This window comes from Porcisia hertigi, chromosome 36 (assembly GCF_017918235.1).
Source record: "Porcisia hertigi strain C119 chromosome 36, whole genome shotgun sequence".
NCBI classification, from domain to species: domain Eukaryota; phylum Euglenozoa; class Kinetoplastea; order Trypanosomatida; family Trypanosomatidae; genus Porcisia; species Porcisia hertigi.
Window position 1 is genome coordinate 169,442 of NC_090595.1, and position 25,513 is coordinate 194,954.

Below are 25,513 nucleotides of genomic sequence, written 5' to 3' on the forward strand. Positions count from 1 at the left end.
GTGAAGTGGAAACGAGAGGCTTCACTGTAGAAGGCTCTGCTTCCTCTTCTCGTCCTCCTCTTCTCACCCTATGAGTGCACGCTCCACGGCTACCAAACAAATCAGAGCGTGCGGCGCTCTGATCTAAAGGTATCGAGAACAGGGAAAAAGTGAATTCCATGAGTTTGGAGAGAGAGTGAAAAAGAAAAAGGCGCAACACAAGTAAGCCTCCCCTTTTTTTTCCAAACAACATGCATCCCGCTTTTTTTCATGTGGTTTCTCCAGGTGCAGGCCCCCCCCCTTCCCTGGCGCGTCTCGTCTGACACTCCAGCATCGACACGCGCACGAAATACAACATAAAGTCGCTGCGTCCGCCGGCGTGACGTACAGAGAACGGGTAAAGCGCAAGTACAGAGAAAAGGAGAAGCGAAGAGAGAGCGAGTGGGGGGCCGGCATCCACCATAAAAGACGCTGACCCCCCATCACCACTTAACAAGAACACCAGCACTAATGATCTCACAGACACTGAGAAATCGAAACAGACCAACAGTTGTAGTGGTACACAGCATCGTTGCCATGACAAGCATCACCCCAAGAACGGATGCTCGGGACAGCAAGAACGATGGGAAAGGGAAAGAGAGAGGGGGAGGGGGAGGGGAGGGGGGGGATGAGAGTACACGAAAAGAAAAGAGCCTTGACGGTGACTTTGTTCATGGGGGGGGGGGGGATAGAGACTTACGGGAAACGCCCAGAGGATAACAGAACGGCGCCTCAGCGGAGTGCCTTCACCACCCAAAGGCCCGACCACTACAACAGCCCAATATTCTTCATGTACACACGAGACTCATAACTGCCATAACCATCGCTGAGCGAGTCGTCGTTCGACGCGAGGGGCAAGCCTGTCCCCCCACCGTGCCCGCGAGTAGCTCCGCTTGCCCCAGTTGCGGGATCGGTGATGGCTCGCGGGTCTTGATGACTTCTAGTGCCACTGTGGGTAGGTGGTACCTTCTGCGCTTCGTCCACCACCGGGGCTACGGTGGTGGCGCATCCTTGTGCGTCGCCATGGTTGCTACATGTAGCCCTGCTACTGTTCTGCGCAGGCGGCAGCGTCCCCTCCCGATTGGACGTTGCCAGCGGCGCATCTGCTGCGCCACTGACAACTGAAGATGTGCGGTTGGCCGCTGTGGTGGAAACCACGGCAGCAGCAGCGGCTCGACCAAGTGTTTGACGGGAGATCGACTCTGGTGGTATCCGGCGGTACGGCGGCACTGCGGCGTCAGCTGACGTGTACAGAGGAGCCGAAGCGTACGGGACAGCTGCCGCAGTAGGAGGGCTGACGACGGGCGGCTGGCGACTCTGCTGGTGTTGCTGCCGCGACGGCGGTGGCTGCTGTGTGTCGAGTGAGGTGAAGTGGCTAGAAAAGGAAGTCTGCGCCGTGCCGCTGGGCACAGATGTGTCCGCTTTGGATAGCGGCTTCGGGTCTCCCCAGTTCGGCCGGAGGGATGACGTGGGCAATTTACTCACGGTGGTGGACGAGGCTAAGAGAGGGTTTGCACGACGACCCAATGCGCTCGTGTACGAGGAGGTGCGACTGTGTGCCGCCGCACCACTAGTAGATCGGAAAGAAGTGTCGTGTGGATCCCAGGGCTGGGCCATCACGGACTCCAAGGAGCGGTTTGTGCTTGGCACCGCGCTGCCGCCGCCCGCCCCGCCAGTGTGGTGTCTCGTCTGTTCAGATGGGGGAGTACAGGCACAGGAGCTCTCTAATATGCTGGACGCCCCACGCTGTTGAGGGCCTTGTCCGCTGTGGACGCTCGTCGGGGCAGAGCCTGTATGTGGTAAGGATACCTCTCGCACGCCAAGCGCCGGGGAAGACGAGTAGAGTTGTGCAGTTTGGGGTTTCCCCGCCACGGTACCATAGCCGTCAGCTGTGAAGGTGCTTTGGAAAGGTGGCGCTGCCGCACTTGTGGGGATATTAGAGGTCGTCTCGTCAGCTGTAGAGGGGCACACGCGGCGGAACAGTCGCTCAACCGAAGCGATGCGATAATCCACCTGCTGCATCCACTCCATCATGGTGTTGAGCTGTACCTGAATAGACTGCTGTTGATGGTAAAGCAGCCGAAGCAACATCCGATCCTCCTTTTTGGAAGCCTCATCCTCGGCAGGAGAGCCCTCCGCCGGATCGACTCGCGCGCCCATGCCGCCGCCAGCAATGCAGCCCCGGTCAACGCCTGCGCCCAATGTTGACCTGCCAATACAAGAAGAAAACACGCCGGGCGTGCTGCTAATGGGCATGGAGTCCACGAACGGGTACGCACCTCCATGTAGGGGGTACACAGGCTCTAGGCCGCTGCCCACACCCCCGGGAAACATCAATCGTCCCCACACCTTCGATGTTGCACTCAAAGCTATGATATCGTCGGCAATCGAATCAAGTGACCAAGCACAAAGAGGGAGAAAACACTTGTCTTCGTGAGAGGGAAGGGGGATATGGAAGGACGGTGCGAAGAAGCCGCAGCGATGCCCGGAAAGACGAATAGAGAAGTAGTGGAGTCTCTGGCGGAGCAGGCGGTGGGAGAGAGGGGAGATACAGAAAAGCTTTCGCACGGGTGAACTCAGTGCATACATGTACGAGATAGAAACTGTCAACAAACACCTTTGATACGCGAAAGAGACTGCAGCTGCTCGCGTGGGCATACACTTCTGTAGGCCTTTTGGGTGGGTCGACAATGGACACAAAGACAGGCGAGAAGCGGCGAGAAATGCCTGAGACAGACAGACAGACAGACAGAAAAAAAAAGAAGGGGAGAAGGAAGGGCGAGACAAAAGAGGGTTCTAAACATACAATACCGTACATGTACACGGGGGGGTGAGTGGAAAACAGACAAAAAATGAAAAGTTCGGGAATGAGAGGACGACAAGTGAATGACCTTGCGTAAGCCCCCCTTGCCTCATGAACGTGGAAGGGGAAAAGGGGTCTCTATGTTGCCCCTCTCCCTCTTCTGGATATGTGATATGGGTGTGCGTGCGCGCCAGGCGTGTGTGTGTGTGTGTGTGTGTGTGTGTGTGTGATGCGCGGGCGGGGGTGTGGCGCACTCGAGTGCGCTTCCTTTCTGCTTTGTGCGAAAGGTGATGGAAGGTGTCTCGGAGGGAATCACGCACAGACAGAACGCGACCTCTGCAGCGCTGTCGCTTCGCTGAGGTCAGTTGCCGTAGAGCGTCAAGGGTATGCGGCGTGTACGTTTGAATACGTAATGGATTGAAATACGCTCTCAAGCCACGTGATAGTGTTGGTAGGGTCGAGAATGGAGGACGGCAAAAGAAGGAAGCGAGTGTGTGATCAAAGGGTCGACGTGGCCAAGACCGGTGGGGAACAGGGGATTCAGAAAAGCGGGTGGCAGTAACCGCTTTGCGCTGCATCCACTCACGCCGCCACGCATCGATTTCCTCCTCCTGACCCGTACATTTTTCTTTTTGAAAGTAGAGAGGACGACACTTTGGACAGTGTCGGGATTACGCATATGCGAAGAAAAAACGAATATGATGCAATGTTTGCTTGTTTGTTTGTTTGTTTGTTTTACCGTACCGCCATATGCGCTGTCACAGAGAAACGGAATCTCCTCGCTCTTTGCGTTTTGGTGAGCTTCCGTTTGGCTCTCTGGAAAAAAAAACGTGTATGAAGGGACGGCAGTAAAGGTTTGAGCAAACACCGGCAACACTGAAGAGAGCGACGACGGGAAGAGGCGGGCAAAAACGCACACAACAAAACAGAAAAAGAGATGATCGCTCATATAGAGACCACGGGGGCCTCTCAGAGGTCTCAACGCAGCGACTCACCTGGCTAATGTTACCAAGTAAAGAGGGGCGGCCGGGAAAGAATCGAGAGGTCCAACAAGGACCCAATGAGAACCCAATAAGGAGCGCGCGTAAACTCCAGAGAGCAGAGCGACGACAGAAAAACAGCCAGCACCACCAACTTTCGTCTTTCAAGGCAAGCTGGAATGCGGACACACCGAGGCGAAGGGGATACACAGCAGCGCTTCACGCGCAGACACACGCACGCGCACAGGGCACCAGCCATCACGGCATAGACTAACGAAGCAACGAGAATGTTGGCCGTATGCTTGCAGAAATCACAACTCCCATGTCATGGGAACAGCACGAGGGCGAGACCAGCACTTCCCAGACACACTCGACGACGTGGCCCGATACATTCCTCCCAGTGCACCTATACTTCTCTCTCTCTTCCCCCCCCCAAAAAAAAACACCATCATTTGCCTCATGACCTCTACGAGGGCAGTGAACGAATGAAGTCCTTGCTGCTCAGCATCGACGTGGTGATGAGGGAAACGTGCGCCTCGATCTTGGCGGTGTACGGCTCCGCCGATGGTCCTGCAACACCGTCGGTGCCAAGTTTACGCGACACCTGTTTGCCGAGGTTCATCAGCGTCTCCTGGTTGTTGTCCACATTGCCTTCGTTGATTTGCGCCAGCACCATCGCCTCCGAAAAGGTGTAACCGCCAATGTAAACGACGATGATGTCCTTGGCACGCACAAACGGTGCCTGACTAGCGGGGATAGGACACCCTGGCACCTCCTGTACCGGGTATCGGTCCATCGCCAGCGTACCATTGTAGACGCGGTTGACAATTTTTTTGATGAGCGGCACATGCTGGGTGAGCACGTTCTGGACATCCTTGTCAAACTGGCCAACCGCCTTCGCGACTGCCTGGAACATGCGACCCGTGGAAGACCTGAATATCTCGTGGTGCCGCTGGTCCTGCCCAGCGTACTCGGTAAGACGGTCGATCAGTTGGACCTTCTCCTGCGAGCAATGACGCTGCATGAGCCCCTGCTTCAACTGCATGATTATGTTGCCGGCCACCTTCTCGTAGTGCAGATGATACAACATGACAATGCGCAGGGCATCGTCAACGTCCGTGTTGGGGTCCTGCACCACCTCAAGCACGAGGCGGCTGTGCTCTGTCACGTTGTTGTTGGAAATGATGTCCTGCTCGAGCACGGAGAGCCGAGTGAGGTTGCGGCCGTTGATCTCGGCGACCAGTTCGCTCGTGATGGCGCAGTGCCGGGTCACTTGCATAGACTTTTTGCGAGCCTCGGGAAAGAGGCTCATGAAATTTTTGATTTCATCGAGGGAAACGGTGTTGCGATCAAATTTGTTCATCTCCTTGTACGTCTTCACCATCTCGCTAACTGCCACGCAGACCTGACCCCAATCACTGTAGCGGTGCTTCAGGAAAAAAGCGTCCGTCTGCGGGGTGAGAATGTGCACACGATCCTCCGGCTTCGCGTCCGGGTCGTCGATGACTACTTCATTGCCGCGCTGAAAGCCGATCAGCTCATGAATCATTGCCTCGTACGTCCAAGGCATCAACAGAGGAGTGACGGGATCGTCCTTGCGGTCTACGATCACCAGCACACTCTCAGTGGCTTTGAGATCTGGGAATGTAGCGTGGACGCTCTTCATGCGAGCCGCAACCTCCGTTGCGAGCTTCTCAGAAAGCCTACTCCCCTCGCGGTATCGAATAAGCGGTCTTCGATTCGTCGACAGAAGCATGCTAATTACACTCTCCGACATCCGCTCCAGGGACTTGGGATCCCACTGACTGTAGGTAATAGGGTTCACGACCGGACTTGGACCCTTGGACAGTGGAGACGGCTTCAACTGCGTCAGACATACCCACTCCGTAATGGGAACAGAGTCGACATACAGTTCCTCCACGTGCGACACCAGATTAAGTACATCTGCGTTCGCCAGAGACTGCAGCAGCGTGGAATCCAGCATGTAGGTGAAGTAGATGTCGTAGGAGGAAAAGTTTCCCTCCGCCAGCTCCTGATACACGGATGCCAGCGATGCCGCCGAGGGGCGACACACAATTACACACGAGAAGTGCTTCATCGGATAGCGCCCCTGATTCGACAGCATATCAACCAGCACGATGTTGTGCTGGAGCAACTGGTGCTGGAAGTAGGCAACGGAGAGGATGTCACAAACCGAATCATCGCAGAGAAGCACCTTGAGACCCGCCGTGGCACCAAAAGCTTTGTCCAAGTAGCTCCTGACCTGCTCTACACAATTTCGACGACCACAGCTCGCCTTCACGGTGGATGATGTAGACATTCTATTGTCGTGTAGCATTTTGGGGGGAGGGGGGAGAACTAAACAACGTCAACAGCACACACACACACACACACACACGCACACCTGCAGCACGGGCAGTAAGAGGCGTACAGTAAAGGGAGAGGAAGGGAAAGAGCACGAAGAGTGTAAAAACGCGCGGTGCCACTTTGTCGATCACGCGAGATGATCAAAAAAAAACAGGAATATGTATAAATGTATATACATAACCGATTACAGTTGTCACCAAGAAAGTCGCAACAAAAAAAAAGAAAAACGAAAAGTGAACAATGAGGATTATGGAAACCAAAAGTGCTGATAGGCGAAGTGCAAACCGCTGCACAGCGATCGATAGCGTAGCGAGGCGCACAAGAGCGAAGGGGGGTGGAATGCAAGCGAAGCAACGATTGGACCCGATATAGATGATCGAATGCTGTGGGTATACCGCAGGTGAGACAAAGGAGTTGAGCAGTGATGCGATCTTTGTTCTGTCAGTAGCTCATCAAGGTTATATATATATATATATATACCCCTTTCCCTCCTTTCCTTTTTTGTTCAGGTATTCGGGTATACACCGCACATATGCATAACTGTTCAAAAGAAAACCACAGTAATTCGTAGGGAGGTGAAGAGGCGCTTGTGTGTGGTGGATGTAGCGTGGTGACGGGGAGAAGACACACCTTGGGGAGAGGGGGAAAAGGGGGAGGGGGGAAAAGTATATTAGCTCCCGCCACTGCTACAAAAGTTATGGCGCGCAGAGTAGGGATGCTCCCCCCCCCCCCGATTAGCAACGCGTCCTGAAATGTGAGATACATTATGCACAATGCATCGAGCTCCAAGTGTAGACGAACCACTCAGCTCAGGAGACCACAGCGCTTACGCCAATTGATGTGTTTGTCGGCCTTTATGACCGCTTTAAATGCTAGTGTTAGCCAGTGAGGGGCGACACACACACACACACACATACACACACACACCGCAGACAGACAAAGGGGATTCGGGAGGAAAACAAAATTTGATGTGATACTGTACAGTTAATCGAAGCACACGAGCACACGCACACACAGTAAGAGGAGGGAAGCCTTCAACTGTGTCTCCTTACGCGACCGCCGCCGCCTTCTCGATACGCGGAAGCTTGTGCACATGCTCATTGTCCTCCTCACTCCCGTCCGGTGATGTCACTGCGCGTTTTAGTGCACGAGACGGCTTCTCAGGGAGCAGTTCCATCATGTGTGCACAGGATTCCACCAGTGCCTTCTCCTCTCCAGTTAGGCGGAAAAACTCGTAGCAGTCGGAGTAGCTGCGCAGGTTAAGTTGTACCCTCTCCATGAGTGGCCTGAGGGCCTCCACCACCGGAAAGGCACGGGTGAGATGATACTTGAAGTTATTGAACAGGGTGCGGTAACGCACCGAGTAGAAAAAGAGCTCCTTCATGATGGACATGGCGTACTCCTCGGCATCCTGCGCCGACTCCACCTGTACGTCCGGAGCGGCGGTGGCGGGCAAAGAAACCTCGCCAACTTCGTGGTGAAAGCACCGCGCGTCCTCCAGTGCGGCGCGGGCAATCATGGCCCCGTCAAAGCCGTAAAGTGCGCACTTTGACTCCCCGTCCTTACGTGACAGGATAGAACCATTCAAGACAAACGAAATGCCTTCAAAGGCGGTGTCAGCCTTGCAGGTATCAACTACCTTTGCCGCACGATTGTACAGAGGGGCTTGTTCAGAGCGCTGATCCGGTGTGCGGGCGTGGATAGTAATTGCGTGCAAAGCAGGACTCATTGGCGTGTGCTGCGCCGCCTTCAGCATTGCCCGCAGCATCTCCACAGTGTCTTCAGCAGTGTCCAAAAGACGCGTCTTGAGGCTCACGGCAACGCACCTACCGCCCCGCGCTGAAACACGTGTCTCGCTGTTCACAGTGTCGTGCACGGCACGGAGAATCGCCCCGCCCACCTCTGGCCGCCGCATGAGCGCGGCACCGAAGCCGTTATGCACACTAAATTTCTTTGGGCAACCCATGTTGATGTCAATGCCGTCGATGTCATTGCTGCACACAAGCGCTGCAGCCGCGCCAAGCGCAGGGTCTGCCACACCAAGCTGCAGCACAACGCAAGGAGTGGCGACATGCCCCGCTTTGTGACCGCTGGAGTTGGTCGCGCCGCGTGCAGGCGTGCTCAGCACAACAGAACGCTTGTATGCCTTTTTGAACGCGTCATAAGACACATACTCGGCCATCGGTGTGTCCACTGTAGGGTAGTGGACCACCTCGCGCTGGCACGTCGCAAGCTTCGCAGCCACCACCTCCTCCGTGAAGACGACGTCGGCGCCGTGCGCGCCGCACAGAGCGCGAAAGCCTGGACTGCACACGCGCACCATCGGTGCCAGTATCGTCTTTTGGTAAAACAAAGACTCCTCTGCTCTCATAACTGCCACGTGTCTGAGAAACGCGGCAGCAGGGGGTGTAACCCGGTTTGAGAAGCTGAACTACCTGCTCCTCCAGCAAAACCTCTGCACCTCAACAGGGGAAGAGATGTCAAACATTTATTTTATGTGAGGGTGGCGGTTTTTGTGTGTAAAAAAAGAAAGGCGCATGCGTAGTGCATCGGTGGTGACACCAGCACGGGTAACAGTGAGAAAGAAAAGGCGCGCGCGACGCAAACCAGGAGAACGTTTCAAACGTAAAGAGGAGGAAAACACTTGATACGACATCAGCGAGGGACGACCGGTGCAAAAGCCTGTCGCTATAGCGGCAAAGGCGAAGAGGCAGCGTCCAGTTGAGTCCTCGACATCACGAAAAACCTGAGGCAAGGTATCGGAGATTGCCTGAACCAGCCGTCTGAGAACGGGGGAAAAAGGCACACGACTCCAACAAGAGCCGATTATAAGGACCTTGGCCACGACAGATATATGCGGATCTCTTCGAGTGACGCCTCGTACATATCGGCTCTAACCAAGAGGCGCACCATGTATGTTTTTGTGGGGCATTTATGTCTATTTTTTGAGTGCTTGCATACCTACAGTTGGGGGAGGAGGGAGCGAAAAGGAACAAAGAAAAATGACGGACTTCCTTTTGTTCTTTTTGTGTGTGTGTGTAAGTGTCTGTGTGTGTGTGTGCGTGTGTGTGTGGGTCTCGAGATAGTAGACGAGGAGAGGAAGAGGAAGAGGAGGTCAGTGCTGCTGCTGCTGCTGGATGCGATGCAGACGCTGGCACCACAATCTCAAGAAGAGCATGAACACGCACACAGCAACAGAAACTATCACACACACTGACACACATATCGAGAAAAGGAGATGAACATGAATAGATGCTAAGGTGAGGGGGCGGGGGTACCAATAAAGGAGAAAAAAACAAAGGGCTACAAAAAGAGGTAAAAACAAAGATGGGGAATTCGGTGCCTCAGCAACACGGTGCAGCGTGAAAGGAAAACAGAAAGAAAAACACAACTCAGAAACGAAGATGGAGACGGTCCAAAAAAAAAGACGGTGGGGAGTTTGTGGGGAATGCTGCGAAATGAGCGGGGGGAGGGTGACTAGAGAAGCGCCAAAAAAAAGGCGGCAAGAAACATTTACAATGCCAGCAGCGCCTTTCACGCGTCCAACTCACCCCCAGATCTTTCGTCCCTCTCCTCTAGACCACCACCGCCACAACTCCTCCCTCCTTTGGCTTTGATCATTTGAGTCTCCCCCTCTTTGCTTTTCTTCACATGTTATCCATACACGTTTTGGCCACCTGCTATTACTTAACTAACCAACAAAAGCGGGGGAGGGGGAGGGGGTTGAACCAGGTACTGGCCCCTCCCCCCCTCCTCCTCCTCCTCCTTTTTGACACCTTCAAACTGAACGCCTCTCCCCCTCTCCCCTCCCTGTTTTAAAGGTCGGACCAACACGCGAAAACCAAGGGCAGCATAAACAACAGAACATAGCGAAATGAAAATACAAAATAATAACAACATTCCCATTTCCCCTCTCCTGTCCTTCGTCGCGGCGCCTCACACCCTTGCCGCTGCTACATGCTGCTGTTTTCTCTTGAAAGTGCCTCTGCCATCCACGACAGGACAGCGTGCAAACGTGCGGGAAAAAAACAAGAGAGGGGAGACGTAGACAAGAAAAAAAAGAGCACCCCTGAACACGCACGCACCGCACAGACAACGCCACATACGCACAAACCAACACACACAGACTAACTCTCATAGGGAATACGAGGGGGGGGTAGGACAAGGGTTAGAGCCCGTGTGCCTCACTCGGCGTTGAGGTATACGCCGAACTCGTGGAAATCACGGTCGAACTCGGCCTCGATCTCAGCGAACGTGTAGGCGGGACCTTCGTCAGCAGCCGGCTCATCTGTCCAGTCCGGGTGCATCACAAGCCAGGGGCGGTTGTGGACATAAAACCACTGCTGGCACATCGGACACTTGGACTTGGTGTAACCCTTCATCATCATATAGTAGTTGGACTGCGGCACATGCGGTGCGCAGTTACCGAAGCACAGTACGATCTGTTGATCACCTGGGTTACCTGTGCCTTCCACACGAATGGGGCGCTCCTCACTACCAATCGGGGGCTCGTACAGGTGATTCACCGCAACATAGGGCCGGTCGTTCCACTCCTCGCGATCGTGCTCCTCAAGCATAAGGGTGTCATCAGCCTCGAACATGTGCCACACGCGCGCCGGCTCCTGCCAATACAGGCGGCCCACACCGGTCACCACATCATCGTACACCGGCAGAGACTGATCCATGAGCTTGCTCATGATGGGGCTCTTGCGCCAGCTATCCGGGGGCTGCTGGAGCTCATTCAGGTTGTGAGGTTGTACAGGGTAGGACTTGTCCTGGTACGGGGCGGGGCCATGCGAGCCGCCGCCACTCAGCAGAGAGCGCGACGCCGCAAAAAAGGAGAATTGAGTCCTGCGAAGCATTCGTAACTAGAGGAGGGGGAAAAGGGGGGTGGGGTTGCACTCACAGCTTTCAAGTGTGCTAATAAAGCTTCACTTTATATGCACAGTCGAAGAACAGAAGCGATTAGTTTTTTTTAGGGGGGGTAAACACCAGTGTGACAGACACACAAGGTTGTTGTGGGTATGGAGAAACAACAAAGGAGGAACGGAGCAAACATGGGTGGAGTCGAGTCTCAAGAGGAAAAGATGATCACGCGAGATAATGAAATCCTCTCAGCGATACTGTGGAGTTATCGCACACATTCATCATCGCAAAAAATACTCTGAAGGGAGGAGTGAGCGACTCCTTTGCCGCGTTGTTACGCCAACATTCCGTTGTTGTGGGACGTACCAGACAACAGAAAAACAAGCTTATGTCTCAAATATTACCGCCTAGAGCCTTTGGGCGACGTCGGAGAAGCCTCGCCCTTCGCAAAAGACAGCAACATTACCGTGCAGCGCTTGTTTGTATCCTTTTTCTTTGCTCTTTGTTTGGCTCAACGGAGGCAAGGTAGCAACACACAAAAAAAAACATTAGCAGCGATCCTTGATTTGGCTCGAAGGGGAAAAAGATTGAAGAGATTCCATGAGGAGATATCACGCGGGTGAGCAGGGCGTGGGAGGGGGCACCTTTTTTTTTACTCTTTTTCTACATCTTGTCGGCGCCGTGCACTCTGTGGCGCACCACATGCACCGTACTCCTTCTTTTGCAGCTTTCTCGTGACATCATTCTACTCGTATTCTTTTTCGGAGAAGCGGGGGCGGGTACAAGAATAGAAACAGAACCCTGTCTTTCTACTTGAATAAGCGACATAGATGCTCCACAACAGTGCTCGTACACACTCTGTTGCAGCAACCGCGAACTTTGCCCCCTCCCCTGTAGCAATAGCGCTGGTTGTGGTGTAGTGGAGCTGTGACATGAGCTGTTTAAAAGAGAACACCGTTAGCTAAGGCACCAGGGGACGAGCGTGGTGGTTCACACGTATTAGCTTTACCTTCTCAAGGCGCCCAACCCGGGCACCATGATCACAGAAAATGGCATGCTGTACGACCTATTGAAAAACCCATGCCAGGTCTAGTAGCCTGTAGTGTGCCCCTCCACAAAAAAAAACAAACAGTTTGCTTTGGGTCGCTCTCAGGTGGGGCACGACAAAAGGTGCTGACGAGTCCGCGGAGTTCACACCTTTGGGGAAACCGACTCTAGCGGGGTGTGGAGGAGGGGGAGGGGGAGGGGAGGTCACGGATCTCGCCCCCAGACCGAGAAACCATCTCAACATCCCCTGAAACCACCACACAAGCTGCAACGTGCCATGACAGGAGCTGCTTATTGGAAGCTGTCCAACCCCGACAAAGAATACCGTTTTGCCAAGAGGACGGGAAACCATCCTCACACAGTTAAGCACGGGGACGTCTCCACTGCTTTGGGTTCCTACAGTGGAGGTAGACTAGCAGTGACAAGATAGGGTACATATGGTGTGCCTGCCTACTGCGCTGCTAGAATCGGAGCACCCCCCCCCGCCATCGGGACAGCCTACCTGGCACTGTGTCCGGTGTGTCACGACAGCTTTTCCGATGGTTTGAGACTGGAAGCATGTCGTGTCTCACGCTATCGATTTGCAGACAGAGGCTTGCACTTCCCCGCATCCCGCTCGCACTGCGTGACCTTACCCCGTCGGACGCCTATCACCACCCCCGTTTCCAGTTGATATTGCCATACCCGGAACTGGTTAGTGCGGTGGCATGTTTCTACAGGGACTCTTGCCCTCGATGAGACTTGCTCGCTTCAAGGGTGTCTAGACTTACAGGAGGGCAGAAAGCCTCGCGGTCACAACTCTTCGAGGTCGTCTCACATCTCTAGCGGAGCATGTGGGCGGACAATCCCAACAAACCTCCAATGTAATCGAAGCACTTGGAACATCAAAGGCGGCAAGCCTACCAGGCAACAGTACCGTTGTGAGACTGACCTCACGATCCGAAAAGAATGTGAGCACTACGCGCACACGCCATCAGCTGTAGCTGGTGTGGCGTATCATAGGCAAACGAAGTAACCAGAGAGGGGTGGGGTGGGGTTGGGGGGCCAAAGTGGTGGACGAGGGAAGTGCAAAGGGATCTGCACCAATCAACCCGCACGATACACGTGTACAAAGTGCGCGGTATTTCCTACAGATGAGCGGATCAAGCGCCTCGGCAGAGAATCCGGGAGACACGATGAGCGCCGCTGGAATCACCTCGTCGAGTCAACCCGGCTGCGGTGTGGAGAGTCAGCACATGGTCTTGTGCAGCGCAACAACCTGGGGCGACTCAGGGAGCAGCACAAGACGCAGGCTGCTCCCTACAGGGGCTGAGAGGGGGCGGGGGGGCGGGGGGGGCTCAGACCTGAGATTGACCCACGTTGTCGGCGAGGTCAGGTGGCGTGCATTTAGGTTGGCTACACTTTGCCGGACTACAGACGCCAGGGCTTTCCACCCCTGAGCGGTGTTATGAACGTGGCCGGTTTCGATCAAAGTGCGCTGCCCACCGGTGCTTGTCTTTCTGTGGGTGGCGCAGCGCGTATGCAAGAAAGGGCCAGGAAGGCCAGAACGAGTCTGTTACGCGAATGGTTCGAATTCGACGGCGAATGGCTTCCTTGGTATCAGAAAGGGAGCTTTGGTCGTACAGAATAAAAAACAACTGAGACTGTTCACGTAACACCTATCGACCTGGACCGTGAAACAAGAACACGCTAAACATATATATGTGTACATATATACATATATATATGTATTTCTGTGTTCTCTCTCTTTTTTTTTACATCAGTGCTAGAGACAGCTCTCAAAAGATACCGCACAGCGGGTACGCACAGGAGTACAGAGACACGCACAATGAAGAGGGAAAGAGCAGAAGATAATCACACAAACGCCCCGCGCTGTTCATTCCAAATACGCAAAAAAAAATTCAAAGATAGAGAAAGGGGGAAGGAGCAAAAAAAAAATCACAGCACACACATCACACCTCAGTGAAGCAAGAAGTAGCCTTACAGACGCATCCACCCTTATACATACCCCTCGACACAAATCCACATACAAAAAAAAATGCAGCTAACACTAAAAAGCTGAAAATGGTGGCTACTCGGAAGAGGAAGAGGGTGAAGATCACAAGGGAAAAACAAGACAAGGGTGAGTGCAGGGAGAGAGTATTCTCCGCTCACCCTTCCAGTGAAGACCAGACAAAGCACTCACAGCACATAAGCAGATACATGAACGTGTTTATCGCAGTCCCCGCAAGTGAGAAAAGCATCGCAGCTACCGCGGTAGCGCCTTTACGACCAACGGCCGTCAGTGTCTTCACCCCGCCCCCCCCCGCTCTCTTCATTCCGTGTTGCTGCGAAGAAACACAAAGAAAGACCGTAAGGGGGGCGTGTGGTCCGAGAATGCTGCACTTGCGCAAGAAATCACACACGAGGTACAGGAAAATAAATGTGGGCGCACCCCCCCCACACCAAAAAAAAAGAGTCGAAGCGACAGAGTAGCGTTCCTACTGGGGCAAAACAACCTCTTCTTCGTACTCTTCACATGTAATTGGGAATGAGATATACACGGGATGGCGTGGGGAAGCGAAAACAAAAGCGGAAGAATGTGTGCACCCCCAAGAAAAAGAAGAGAGATGTGAAGCGAGCACAGAGGCATTTGGGCTGTCAGAACTAGCCTCTCCCCATGGCCTGTAGCATGCCCATGCTAGACGAGTTGTCATTTAGAATACGACCGCCACCGCCACCCATGCCAGAACCACCAGCACGGTTACCGAACCGGCTACCGCCGCCGCCGCCGAAGCTGTTTCGTTCAGGAGGCGGAATAGGACGCCCCATGCCCGGAGCAGGGATGCCGCCGCCCGCCTTAGCCCTCGCCGCACGGCCACCAGCTGCGATGCTCTGCTTAAACGTCTCGTTTTGCTTCGTCATAAGTCGTGGAACTCTTCCAGTGGTAGTCGAGAACTGCGGTGACACACCAGCTCTACTCCTGAAGTTGGAAGAAGATATGCCAGGGGGACCGCTGCGTGCAGGCCCCCTCGAAGAGCCGTAAGATGGCCCACCAGATGCAGTGCCCCACATGTTCTGAGCGTCTGTATCTGCCCGCTTGGCGCTGCGAATAGCCGCGATGAACTCCTCATGCTGCTGCCGCCAATTCGTCCTTGGGGCCGGGGCGGGGGTGTAGCGGCTTGTGGTGCTCGCGGCGACCGTTTTCTTCGTTCGGCCTCCGCGGGCTCCAGTTGGAGCACCGAAGGCGCTACCAGCGTAGGCGTCATCTGCGTCGCCGGTGGCACACCGCTGTTTGCTACTGTCAAAAACGCGGCGCTTTCGATCCCCTTTGCAGACTCTCTCGTGGTAGGCCACGCGATCGTAATTGAATTTACGGCCACATTTGGAGCACGGGTGCAGATTCATATTCTCTGGTGCCACGCTCTCGGGTATCTGACTTTGCATATGCAGAGTACGAACAGCCGATACGCCACTGCCACAGGGTTGTCCAGCGAAGGAAACGGCAGGGGATCGGATGTTGCTCGCCTTCGAAACCGGCTTTCCGTGTAGCTGTGGCATAACTGGCCGCGGCCCTTGCGGGTCCAATTGCCACCGCTTGATGGCCTTCTCGTAGCACTGCGGGATATGAATGTTGATTGAGGCCGAGCCGAAGCCCCTCCCACACAGATGGCACGTGATGAACTGCGGGCGGGGCATTTTGATACGCTCCTCGAATGTTGGAGCTGGTGTTGCTTTTCCTTTTTTCCCCTTTTTGAAGGGGAAGGAAGGGGGTGGGGGGGGACACCGTTGTACGTCAATGGGACGCCCTTCGTTGAACAGTAGCACTATTTGCGACGACGAGACGTCAAGAAAACGGGCAGCACAGGAGAAACGAGAGAAGGGGATTCATGAGGGAGGGGAAAAACAATAACGAAAGGGGCTCCCATGGATACGCGGTGTGGCGCGGAGAGTGACGCTCGCAATGACGATCACCACTCATTCATTTTCTGCGTGGCAGAACAGCATGCGCCGCGGTTGATCCTATGGATACACCTTTGATACCGGGCGCGCCGGAATCCAAGGCCGCGCACGTGCAAAGAGGGAAAGAAGTCAGCCTTTTTCCTCTCTGCGTGTCGTCCGCTCTGCAGGTAAGCAGCACACGGTGCAAAAACAAGCGCAAGCCCCTCTCCAACCCAGACATGTATAAAACATATATATATAGACTCTCTGAATATTAATAGAGACGGTCACCCTTCGATAATGTTGGAAAACGTGTGTCACCCCCAACAAGTCCTCCACATCCTGGAATGCTACCTTAAGGTACTCTTTGCGTTCCTTCCTGCTGTCCTCATCCTCGCTTTCTGCCTTCTCATGTGCATTAGTCAGGGCGGGTGCCCTCTTGTCCTCTGCATCTCGTGCCCTTCATGACCGCGTCAAAAGGGATGAACAGACAGATAGAGAGCAGGAAAGAAAAGATGAATGACGTGTGTCGTGTGCAGACAATGAGGGCCTCATAAACGCAGCGAGATAACGAGAAGGGGGGGAGAAGCAGGGAGAGGAGAGGAGAGGTGAAACAAAGAGGCTGTTATATAAAATGAAGATACACACTCTCCTTTTTTCCAGATCTGCTCCAAAAAAAAGTCAACGACGGGTGCACACACACAAACACAGCCCTCCACCTTGGGTAGAAGAAAAGGGCAGCAGGTAACCAGCTGAGAGATGCTGACATCAGTTACAGATACGAGAGCGACAGATACACGGAAAAAAGGGAAGAAAGATATACACGTCTATCAGCCGTGTCGGGTGCAAAAGTGATACCCCCCGCTGGTAAACGCAGCAGTTGAAATAGACCAGCAATACCCCACTGGCAGCGAGCAAGGGCAAAAGAGAGGCCACAGAAGATACACCTCGGCTGTCAATTTGGCAATTTCCAGTCTCCATTCAGGAAAAAAAGAAGAGGGGAAGGGAAAAAAGAAGCTTCCCCCCCCCCCTCCCCCGCTCCCCCTCCGTCCAATATAAAAAGAAAATGACGCGACGCCAGCGTCGACACCAACGCCGTTCATATCAACTCCCCTCCCCCCCTCAGCGACCCCTGTGTGTGCCTCGCTGGAAACTCGCTTAAAAGTTTGCACTTCCGCGAGGACGACAGCGACTTTTACTACTGCCTCCGAAAGCACCTGGGAAGCCGGCTGTCTGAAAACTAGCAGTCTGAAAGCCGCCGCCGCCGCCACCAAACATCATGTTCATCACCGTGACAATATCCGCCTGACCCCGAGCACCACTAAAGCCACTTGGCATGTTGGCCCCCTCAACATCACTGTCCATCTGACCCGAGTCGTACATGCGTTTTTTATTCGGGTCAGAGAGCACCCCAAAGGCCTCACCAATCTCCTTGAACTGCGTCTCAGCATGCGATTTCTCCTCCTCGCTGGCGTGCGCCCACTTGTCGGGGTGCCACTGCAAACACGCTTTCTTGTAGGCCCGCTTGATGGTATCCTGGTTGGACTCGTGCTGAGGAAGATCCAAAACCTTGTAGTAGTCCTTGCGCTTAGCACGCTTCGCGCGAGCATTCAGCTGACGCAACTCCGCCTCAAATGTGGCATCTGCCTCAGCGGCTTGCTGCATATCGCGTACCGCATCTTCAAAGTTCTGCAGATGCTCCTGAATGCGGCTGCGGCGAGCGTATATTTTTGCGGACCTGACACCATTGTTGATGGCGTAGTCACAGTCGAGGAGAGCACCCTTGAAGTCGTTTAGGTCCATCTTCGCCGCAGCTCTGTTACTGCGCAGCGTAGCATTCATGCGGGCGTTGGTGGGATCGCACTCGACAGCCTGCGTATACTCATCCACAGCCAGCTTGGCTTTCTTGCTTCGGAAAGCAGCGTTGCCGGCGTCTTTGTGCGACTCAACATTGCGGATGCGCTTGAGCAAGACTCGCGCTTTGGTGTTGTCGGGGTCCATCTGTAACGTCTCGCGCAAAATGTTCTGCGCACTGGAAAAGCCCTCATTGCCGCGGTAGTAAAGAACCAGAGCACGCAAATAGAGGTAGAAGGGATCGGAGCTGTGCGTGTATGCGAAGGGGGAAAGAATCTTGGAGGCCTCATCCGGCGATGAAGATGCCTGCGCCTCTGCGTAGAGAAACGCCAGCATCGGAAAGCCAGGAAACTGGCGGTACGGCCCAGCAAGTGCGCGGACGGCGTCCGAAAAGGAGCCATCCTCGATTAGTTGCTGCCCACGCAGCAGAGCTCTACTGGCCTGCTCTGCACTACTCATCAGCTCTCTGAGGTGCTTGATATCCTGCGGCGCAGTCTTCGGCGATGCCGCTATGGCCGTCAACCCCACCCCCAACGCCGCCGAGGCGCGGTCAAACATGCCTAGATTGCACAACGCGCTATGCAGCCGCGTGTACGCCTTGGTAAACGTGTTGTCCATCTCCACCGCCCTCCTCGCGTCATCAGCGGCTTCTTGGTACTGCCCCCTCTTCAAGTATGCCGCACTGCGGTTGGAGTAAAGTACCGGTTCATCTGGATGAGCCTCAATGGCAGCGCTATAATGATGAATCGCCTCCGCAAAGTCATTCGACTTGAACGCCTGATTACCTCGCTCCTTCAGGGCCTCCCAATTGTTCATGCCACTAGAGCTTGCAGTGGACCTTTCGGCCTGTGTCATGAAAATGCGGAAAGCACTCACACGCGCCGTGGGGAAAGACGAAGCGCAAAAGGGAAGAACAGCGGGGAAAAAAGGGGGGTCCAGCGGAGGCTGGCCACACAGTTCCACAGAGGAGGAGGGGGGAGGAGGAGGAGGAGGAGGAGGAGGAAAGAACACACACAAAGCACGCAAAGAAGTGGTGGTGTGCAAAAGGGTTAAGTAGGGCAGAAATACCAAAACTACGGAGATGATAATCACGCAAGCGAGGAGGGCGTTTCACTGGAATAATAAAAAGGCCAGAGCGAGCTCAGATAAGGCGAATGGGACGGAGCAGGCGAACAACGCGAACGGGAGATGCGCGGTAGTACAGGAAGAATGGAAACGAAGCGAATGGAGACGGAGCAAAGGCGAGAAAGAGGGAAATAAAAAGAGAGGGGGAAAGTGATAAGAGGTTGGTGTCACTTTACAAAAGTCCTTCCGATGGTAGTGACTTTTCAAGAAGCACTACGCCGTAAAGCAGGCCCGAAGAAGTGCTAGCGTATTGCTATATTCCTCGTTCTGGGGATGTGGGAGGGTAAAAGCACAGGTGAAGCGGAAAAAAAAAAGAAAAGCGTAGTCGACGAGGGCGCACACCAAAAGGGGGCGGGGAATGAGAAAACACAAGTCATTTCTGGAGGAATGGTTGAAGCGCCTGCTCAATAGCGTCTCATGGTCCTTCAGCTGTGCAGGTGGGGCACACCGTTTCACTACTGAGGGGGAAGGGGGATCACTTAGGACGCCATACACCGCAGAGGGGCGTGCTTGGCGCGCAGAGAGGGGTGCAAAATCCTCCTTTACACGTCCAGGATTCGGGATATAGCCGACGCCACCGACGCGTCTTTGAATCGACACAAACACGCTCATCGTTGACTCTCTCTCTCTCTCTTTGTTAGAATATAGCTCTTCTCCATCCTGCTTCACATGGCGGCAATACACACATACACACACACACATATACATATATATATATATATATATCATGAAAACATGGGACATACACCAAAGATATAACCGCTACACTGATGGTCGGCCTAAAATGTAGCTCGCCGAGTAAGGAAATAACAGATAGAGAAGCAAATGTGAATAAGAAAAGATAATAGCGACAACGAGTAAGAGGGAGCACACACGAAATGAAACCAAGGGAGGGGGGACAATGAGAGAAGTACACATTGCCGTGATGGTTGACATACAGGCGCACAGACGAACTGAAGCGACAGAGAGAGAGACCCAGTGACAGACGAGACACATGCACATAGATACAGCAGAAGAGTCTGAAAGAAAACCAGGGAAGGACATCGAAGAAACACCACTTCCCCCAACCTCAAATCGGAAAGGAGGAGGGAAACGCAACACGGCAAGGGGAGGCAAGAAAAAGGGGGAGCACAAATAAAAAAACACCAAATCAAATGAGAGGAAACACGCACAAAAAAAACAATAATAGCAGAACACGGGCCTTTACCAACTCGTCCACTCTCCCTTCACGTTCCACGCTTGCGTATAACGCGGGGGGGGGGGGGGGTACATCCAAATATCCATGGTGATACGGAAGAGGGGAAATGACAAAGACGAGCGAGGCTGAGCCCGAGTTCATCACGGCTCAAGATAACAGAACGCTGTCATCACAATCAAGAGGAGGGAAAGCATTAAACAAAAGCAAAAGTGAGGATGAAAAGAAATCTCTTCCAGTGCAATCTGACCTCATCCTCCGCCGTCTATTTTTTGCTGGCTTACTGGTGGTGGTGACTTGCTTCTGCCTTCCGTTTTTGCCTGCTCTACTGACCTCATGACGGCCTTGCTGCAAAGGACACGGCGAAGAGGCAGGCGAAGGGGATGGATGCCAAGGCGGGTGCACTCTTCGGCGGCGTTGCCACTGTCCGGAGTAATTTTGCCCCCCATCTCACCCCCTCCGGGTGAGCGCAATGAGACGTTAGTACCTCGCACGATGCCTTCACTTTTCTCTGTCACACCACTTACATTGTCATCCTGTACACCAGCTTAAAGCTAAACGACGCGAACAGCTGATTGTTTATCCCTGTCGAGAACAGCTCCGGAAAATTTGGCTTCACACAAATACATGCAAACATGTCTGCAGACTGCGAAGCAATTAGTGTAAAAAAAAAAAGAGAGAAAAGGCCTACTCTGTATTTTGTGAGCGTCTGTGGGCATTGTAGACACGTCCTCTTGTTGCCTGACGTGTGTCCCAGAAATGAGTTGAGCAGACGACCACTTCGAAGCTCCCGCCCCATCAGCAGCAAAACCATCGGCCCTACCGCAACCCCTTGCCTCCACACATGCCCTCAGTGGAGAACAGCGAAGCTAACGGATCCGATGCGACATCCGTTTTACCGCGCCGCCGAGAGGTCACACTAACAAGGTGAGAAAAAAACATATAAAACACAGAGAAATCTAGCGAAGGCGACAACTTATCAATCTCTCGCCATAAAAGTCATCGACAGAAAACAACCAGCAAAAAAAAAAGATCTACCAACGAGCGCAATTTTTCTCTCATCATTTTTTTTTAAGACGGACACAACGCAACATATAAACAGGAAAGGGGGGGAGAGGAAAAAGAAAAACAAGGAAACACACAAGAAAAAAGAAACTACATTAGAGATGTTTGACGGTGGAAAGTCGTCAAGGAAGGGGGAGAAAAAAGAAGACATTAGAAAACAGCAAAACAGCGGAAGCAGGGAGAAAAAAGACAAACTCAGGCGTGGCTCCTGTTTAATCAGCTCGAGTAAATCACAAATAAAAAGATGGAGAGGCAACTGATCCCCCTTGAATCATTTAATGTACATACCTCCTCGGATTTCTTTTTCCTAGTCTTGACGGCGCCACTGTCCTGATCGCCGGTAAGCCGTGATTCCTCCCTCCTCCTCCCCCCCCCCTCACCTCAGCACTTCGCCAACAAACTACCACTGCAGATTCTCGGGGAAACAACAGACGCAGCACCACTGCAGTGTTCTTTCCCCGCCCGCCCGCCCGCCCGCCCCCCCCCCCTGAAACAGCTCGCATATGGACGCTACGTTTGTCATCCTGCCCTAAGCCTCCGCTCCCTTGACAGCTCTCCAAAGACTGTCGCTCCCTTGGGATGCATTCGCGACAGCCACAGCGAGAAATTAAGATATACTTTTTGGCTTTTTTTTTTTGCGTGGGTGTGCAGAAACGGGGATCAAGAGAACAACTTGCACATTAAGAGAGAAACAAACAAAACGCGCAGACCACCCGCTAAGAACGGCAGCACAAACACGAAAAGCACGCTGAAAGAAAAGCGAAGCACGTCCTTTTGTCTGCTAGAAAAAGAGGGAAGGCCAAAGATTAGTCCTCAGAAAATGGACTCTGATAGTGCGACACGAGCAGGTAAGTAAAAGCAGACCTGTATAGGAAAAGAGGGTTTCCGTCATCATAATCGAGAGGAGGCAAGAGAAGGCAAATAGAGACTAGGCAGGGAGCACCAAAAATCAAAGAAGCGAAACAACATCATGAATATATATGTACTCAAGTGGCAGGGGCGAAAGTGGGGGGGAGGGGGGGGGGGAGGGAGGTGGCGAACATGTGCACATATGAGAAACGAGAAACAGATTAAGCGTAGACACACAGGCACGTGAATGCGCTTGAAAGGACGACGAACGATTTCTTTACTTGAAGGTATGTCCATTGCGCCACAGAATAAACGTCGAGCCTCCCTCTAGCCTCGGTCTCTTCGCAGGCCCATCGCATGGTGCGAACCAGCGGTACGTACATCCTTACAGCAATGGCTGAATCAGTAATCGTACTGCGTCCCCCAGCTAGAACTCTACTCGCCCGCTGTTCAGATTGCGTCACGGTCGCTGCTATCAAGCCCATTCTCGTGTCGCATCCATCGAAGGGGTTAAACCTCCCCTACAAGTAGGAGAAGGGGAGCCGGGGTGAGATGCCTTCGAACCACTTCAATGGTCTGTCCATGTAAATGAAGAAACGCTCTGGCGGCAGCACGTCTTCTAGACGCCACTCCATACAGGACGCCCCCCCCCTCCTCTACACGCACACAGACTGCCGCCAGAAGAGCCTGTAAGCTGTATCCAGCTCCCTGAACAGTAGGTACCTGACCCTGTACCCGCCAGAAGAGATTGGGCATTGGCCAGGGGTGACAAAAGAGCTGCTTCGCTTCCCTACAAAGCGTGTACTGGTGCCCAGTCATGAGAAGGGGAATCGTGAGCATTACAAAAAAATAATAATAATACTATCATCATCCCACGCTATACTGGTCATCTGGCATCACTTTTCCGAGTTCGCACGCTTGCGTGAGCGACTGAATAGAGGGTGCTAGACGGCGTCACCATGGGGTATAACCGCCTTCGACACCACAGACGAAGGCGGAAAGAGCATCTCGCGCAGCATATCCTTGCGCGTCGCCGCGATCACATCTCGACACCAGTCGTTGACTGCGAACGAAATACCGAACGTCAGGCTGTTCACTGTGAAGGAGAAAGGCATTTTTCGATAGAGAGAGGCAACCATACTAGGGCTTTTGAGCAGTGATTGGACAGAACTAGTGCCCAGCCTGGCGTATACCACACGCTCCGCCTGACGATTACGCTTCATGACATTCAAAGGGTACGTGATCAGTGAGCCGACCATGCCCGACGTCGCACCGGCGGCCATGTACTGCACAAAGGTGTGGCAGCCGAACTGCTCCTTCAAGTACTCGTATGAGGCGAAGCCGATACCGGCGAGAATACCCACACTCATCATCGAGAGGTAACAGCCTTTCCACAGTTCACTGATGCCGTGGCGTCGAGCGACAGCGCGCAGCAGCCAGAAGTAGGACTGAAAGCTGGGAACGGCATTGATAGCGACACGCGTACGCAGGAGATCGAGTGGGTACACGATCGCCGTCCCAACAGAGGCGGCGGCAGCGCCGGCGGCAAAGTTGGTGTACGACGTGGGCACATGAGAGTACAATAGTCGCTCCGCCAATACCTGAAACATATCGAAGAAACAGTACGTCAAGGCACCATACGGCACCACTCGCAACATTGTGATGTGGCCCGACGTCCACATGTTGGGACTCTGTTTGACGACGTGGTACAGCAGCTGCACTCCCTTCTTTGCCGAATTTTCTTCAGCCATGCCCACCTGATACAGGATTTTAAGCCGATCGAAAGGCAGGGAAAAGAATTTGGCCGTTGCGGCAGCCACACCGCCGCAGAGAAATGCCTCAGGTAGTGTCACGATGTTGCGACGCGATGAATTCACAGCCTTTGTCTCGTAGTAACTGCGCGTGCGTCGCTTCACTAGATCGTTCACGGTGAAGCTCGTGGCAGTGGCGATGGGGCCTTTAATCCAGTTCATGGCAAGCCCCTTGTAAAGCCCCTGGCGAAACCCTTCCTCGAGATACACCGTTCGCAGCGCGTTGATCACACCGGAGTAGCGGCCTGGGGTAACCTGCATGCGCCGCCGCACAATATCGAGCGGGTAGGTCGCCGACTGCGCGAGCAGGCCTGCCAATCCTCCGGCTGCCAGTCGCTGATACGTTGGTATGTCTTTGTCAGATTTTAGATTTGACATCCTCACAATGCGCTGCTTGAGTGTCTCGAAACACGCAAAACTAAAGCCGGCGTAGGGGAGAATGCCCACGAGAGTGGGAAAAAGACCACTATAAAGGGAGAGAAGGCCGTGTTTAGATCTCGCTTCTCGGAAAGCAACGAGATAGCTAGGAAAGCGCCGCTTACCGGAGGTGCTACGCGCGGCAAACCGGGCACGCATAAGGTCCAGTGGATAGGTACAAGTGGTTGAGGTGGCTCCTGCGAGCGAGCCACTGATGAAGCGCAACATCACTGCCTGTCCCTCGTCGGGCGAGCCATGTGGATTGGTGCAGCTAAGCAGGGATTGGAGTTTGCTGTGGTAGAAGTCAAACGAAGCATACGTAATGGCCGCGTATGGAACGACACGCAGCATAGTCGCGCCATTGCCAATCCACAAGCCAGTAATGCCAAATTTTTGCACCGTCTCCACACCGAGATAGACAGCACTCCTCAGGCTGAAACGACGCGTTGATTCCACCTGGAAAATTATCTTGACACGGTCGCCAGGTGCGATGACGGTCTTGCTCGTCGCGCCAGCGATGCCCCCGGCGGCGAAACTCTCGACAAACCGTATTACCTCTTTTGTGAATGAATGCGACGCATCGACAATACTGGTGCCCTCGTAGCCGTGCTTCAGTACAAACACACTGTACTCACCAGAACGGTCGAAATCCAAGAGCTCCTCTCCCATGGAAGAGAAAGCGTGACGGTTCTCATTGCAAAAAAGCGACCACTGCGCCTCCGTGAGACCACCGACGCCGTCCGTGTCGTATTGAAGGATGAGAGCACGCAGCTCGGGGACAGAGAGGCTGCACAACGGTGCCACTTTGTGTACAATGGTCTGCATTGGTATTACGAGCACCCCCTCGTCCAAGGAACCTGCACCAGGACCATCTGTCATGCCCGACTCTATTCTGGCAGGCGAAGCATTTGAGGATGACGCAAGCGAGCTACCAGCCACCCCAGTCGAAGTCGCCAAAATAGACGACGAAGTTCCTAGCGACATGCACATGTACCGCTTCGCAGTGAAAAGAAGCCAGAAATCGACAAAACGCAAGGGAGAAGCGGGGGACAGTTGAACTCGTCCCCTCCAACCTCTCGTACAAGAGTTGAGATGCAGAACAGCGAGGTCGAAGGGAGCAAGCCACAGGACAAACGAAGTAAGAAAGCGAATGGGGTACACGGAGGAAGTATCAAGCCACGAACAAAAAGAAACA

The 25,513-nt window shown here is 53.6% G+C and overlaps 7 protein-coding genes across 7 annotated transcripts; all 7 read right to left on the reverse strand.

The window, feature by feature from the left end:
* Positions 1 to 786: 786 nt before the first annotated feature.
* On the reverse strand, positions 787 to 2,352 carry JKF63_00039 (uncharacterized protein; the record flags this gene model as incomplete). Its single annotated transcript, XM_067896093.1, has 1 exon — positions 787 to 2,352. The coding sequence occupies one exon, from the start codon at positions 2,350 to 2,352 to the stop codon at positions 787 to 789; it is 1,566 nt and encodes a 521-aa protein (XP_067752250.1).
* Positions 2,353 to 4,267: 1,915 nt separating this feature from the next.
* On the reverse strand, positions 4,268 to 6,121 carry JKF63_00040 (uncharacterized protein; the record flags this gene model as incomplete). The annotated part of the gene is made up of 1 exon (XM_067896094.1): positions 4,268 to 6,121. One exon carries the CDS (start codon positions 6,119 to 6,121, stop codon positions 4,268 to 4,270), a length of 1,854 nt encoding a protein of 617 aa, XP_067752251.1.
* Positions 6,122 to 7,216: 1,095 nt separating this feature from the next.
* JKF63_00041 (uncharacterized protein) lies at positions 7,217 to 8,539 on the reverse strand (the record flags this gene model as incomplete). Its single annotated transcript, XM_067896095.1, has 1 exon — positions 7,217 to 8,539. One exon carries the CDS (start codon positions 8,537 to 8,539, stop codon positions 7,217 to 7,219), a length of 1,323 nt encoding a protein of 440 aa, XP_067752252.1.
* Positions 8,540 to 10,352: 1,813 nt separating this feature from the next.
* JKF63_00042 (uncharacterized protein) lies at positions 10,353 to 11,030 on the reverse strand (the record flags this gene model as incomplete). Its single annotated transcript, XM_067896096.1, has 1 exon — positions 10,353 to 11,030. One exon carries the CDS (start codon positions 11,028 to 11,030, stop codon positions 10,353 to 10,355), a length of 678 nt encoding a protein of 225 aa, XP_067752253.1.
* A 3,697-nt stretch (positions 11,031 to 14,727) lies between these two features.
* On the reverse strand, positions 14,728 to 15,759 carry JKF63_00043 (uncharacterized protein; the record flags this gene model as incomplete). The annotated part of the gene is made up of 1 exon (XM_067896097.1): positions 14,728 to 15,759. One exon carries the CDS (start codon positions 15,757 to 15,759, stop codon positions 14,728 to 14,730), a length of 1,032 nt encoding a protein of 343 aa, XP_067752254.1.
* Positions 15,760 to 17,160: 1,401 nt separating this feature from the next.
* On the reverse strand, positions 17,161 to 18,711 carry JKF63_00044 (uncharacterized protein; the record flags this gene model as incomplete). The annotated part of the gene is made up of 1 exon (XM_067896098.1): positions 17,161 to 18,711. One exon carries the CDS (start codon positions 18,709 to 18,711, stop codon positions 17,161 to 17,163), a length of 1,551 nt encoding a protein of 516 aa, XP_067752255.1.
* A 4,323-nt stretch (positions 18,712 to 23,034) lies between these two features.
* Positions 23,035 to 25,302, reverse strand: JKF63_00045 (uncharacterized protein; the record flags this gene model as incomplete). The annotated part of the gene is made up of 1 exon (XM_067896099.1): positions 23,035 to 25,302. One exon carries the CDS (start codon positions 25,300 to 25,302, stop codon positions 23,035 to 23,037), a length of 2,268 nt encoding a protein of 755 aa, XP_067752256.1.
* Between the last annotated feature and the right edge of the window lie 211 nt (positions 25,303 to 25,513).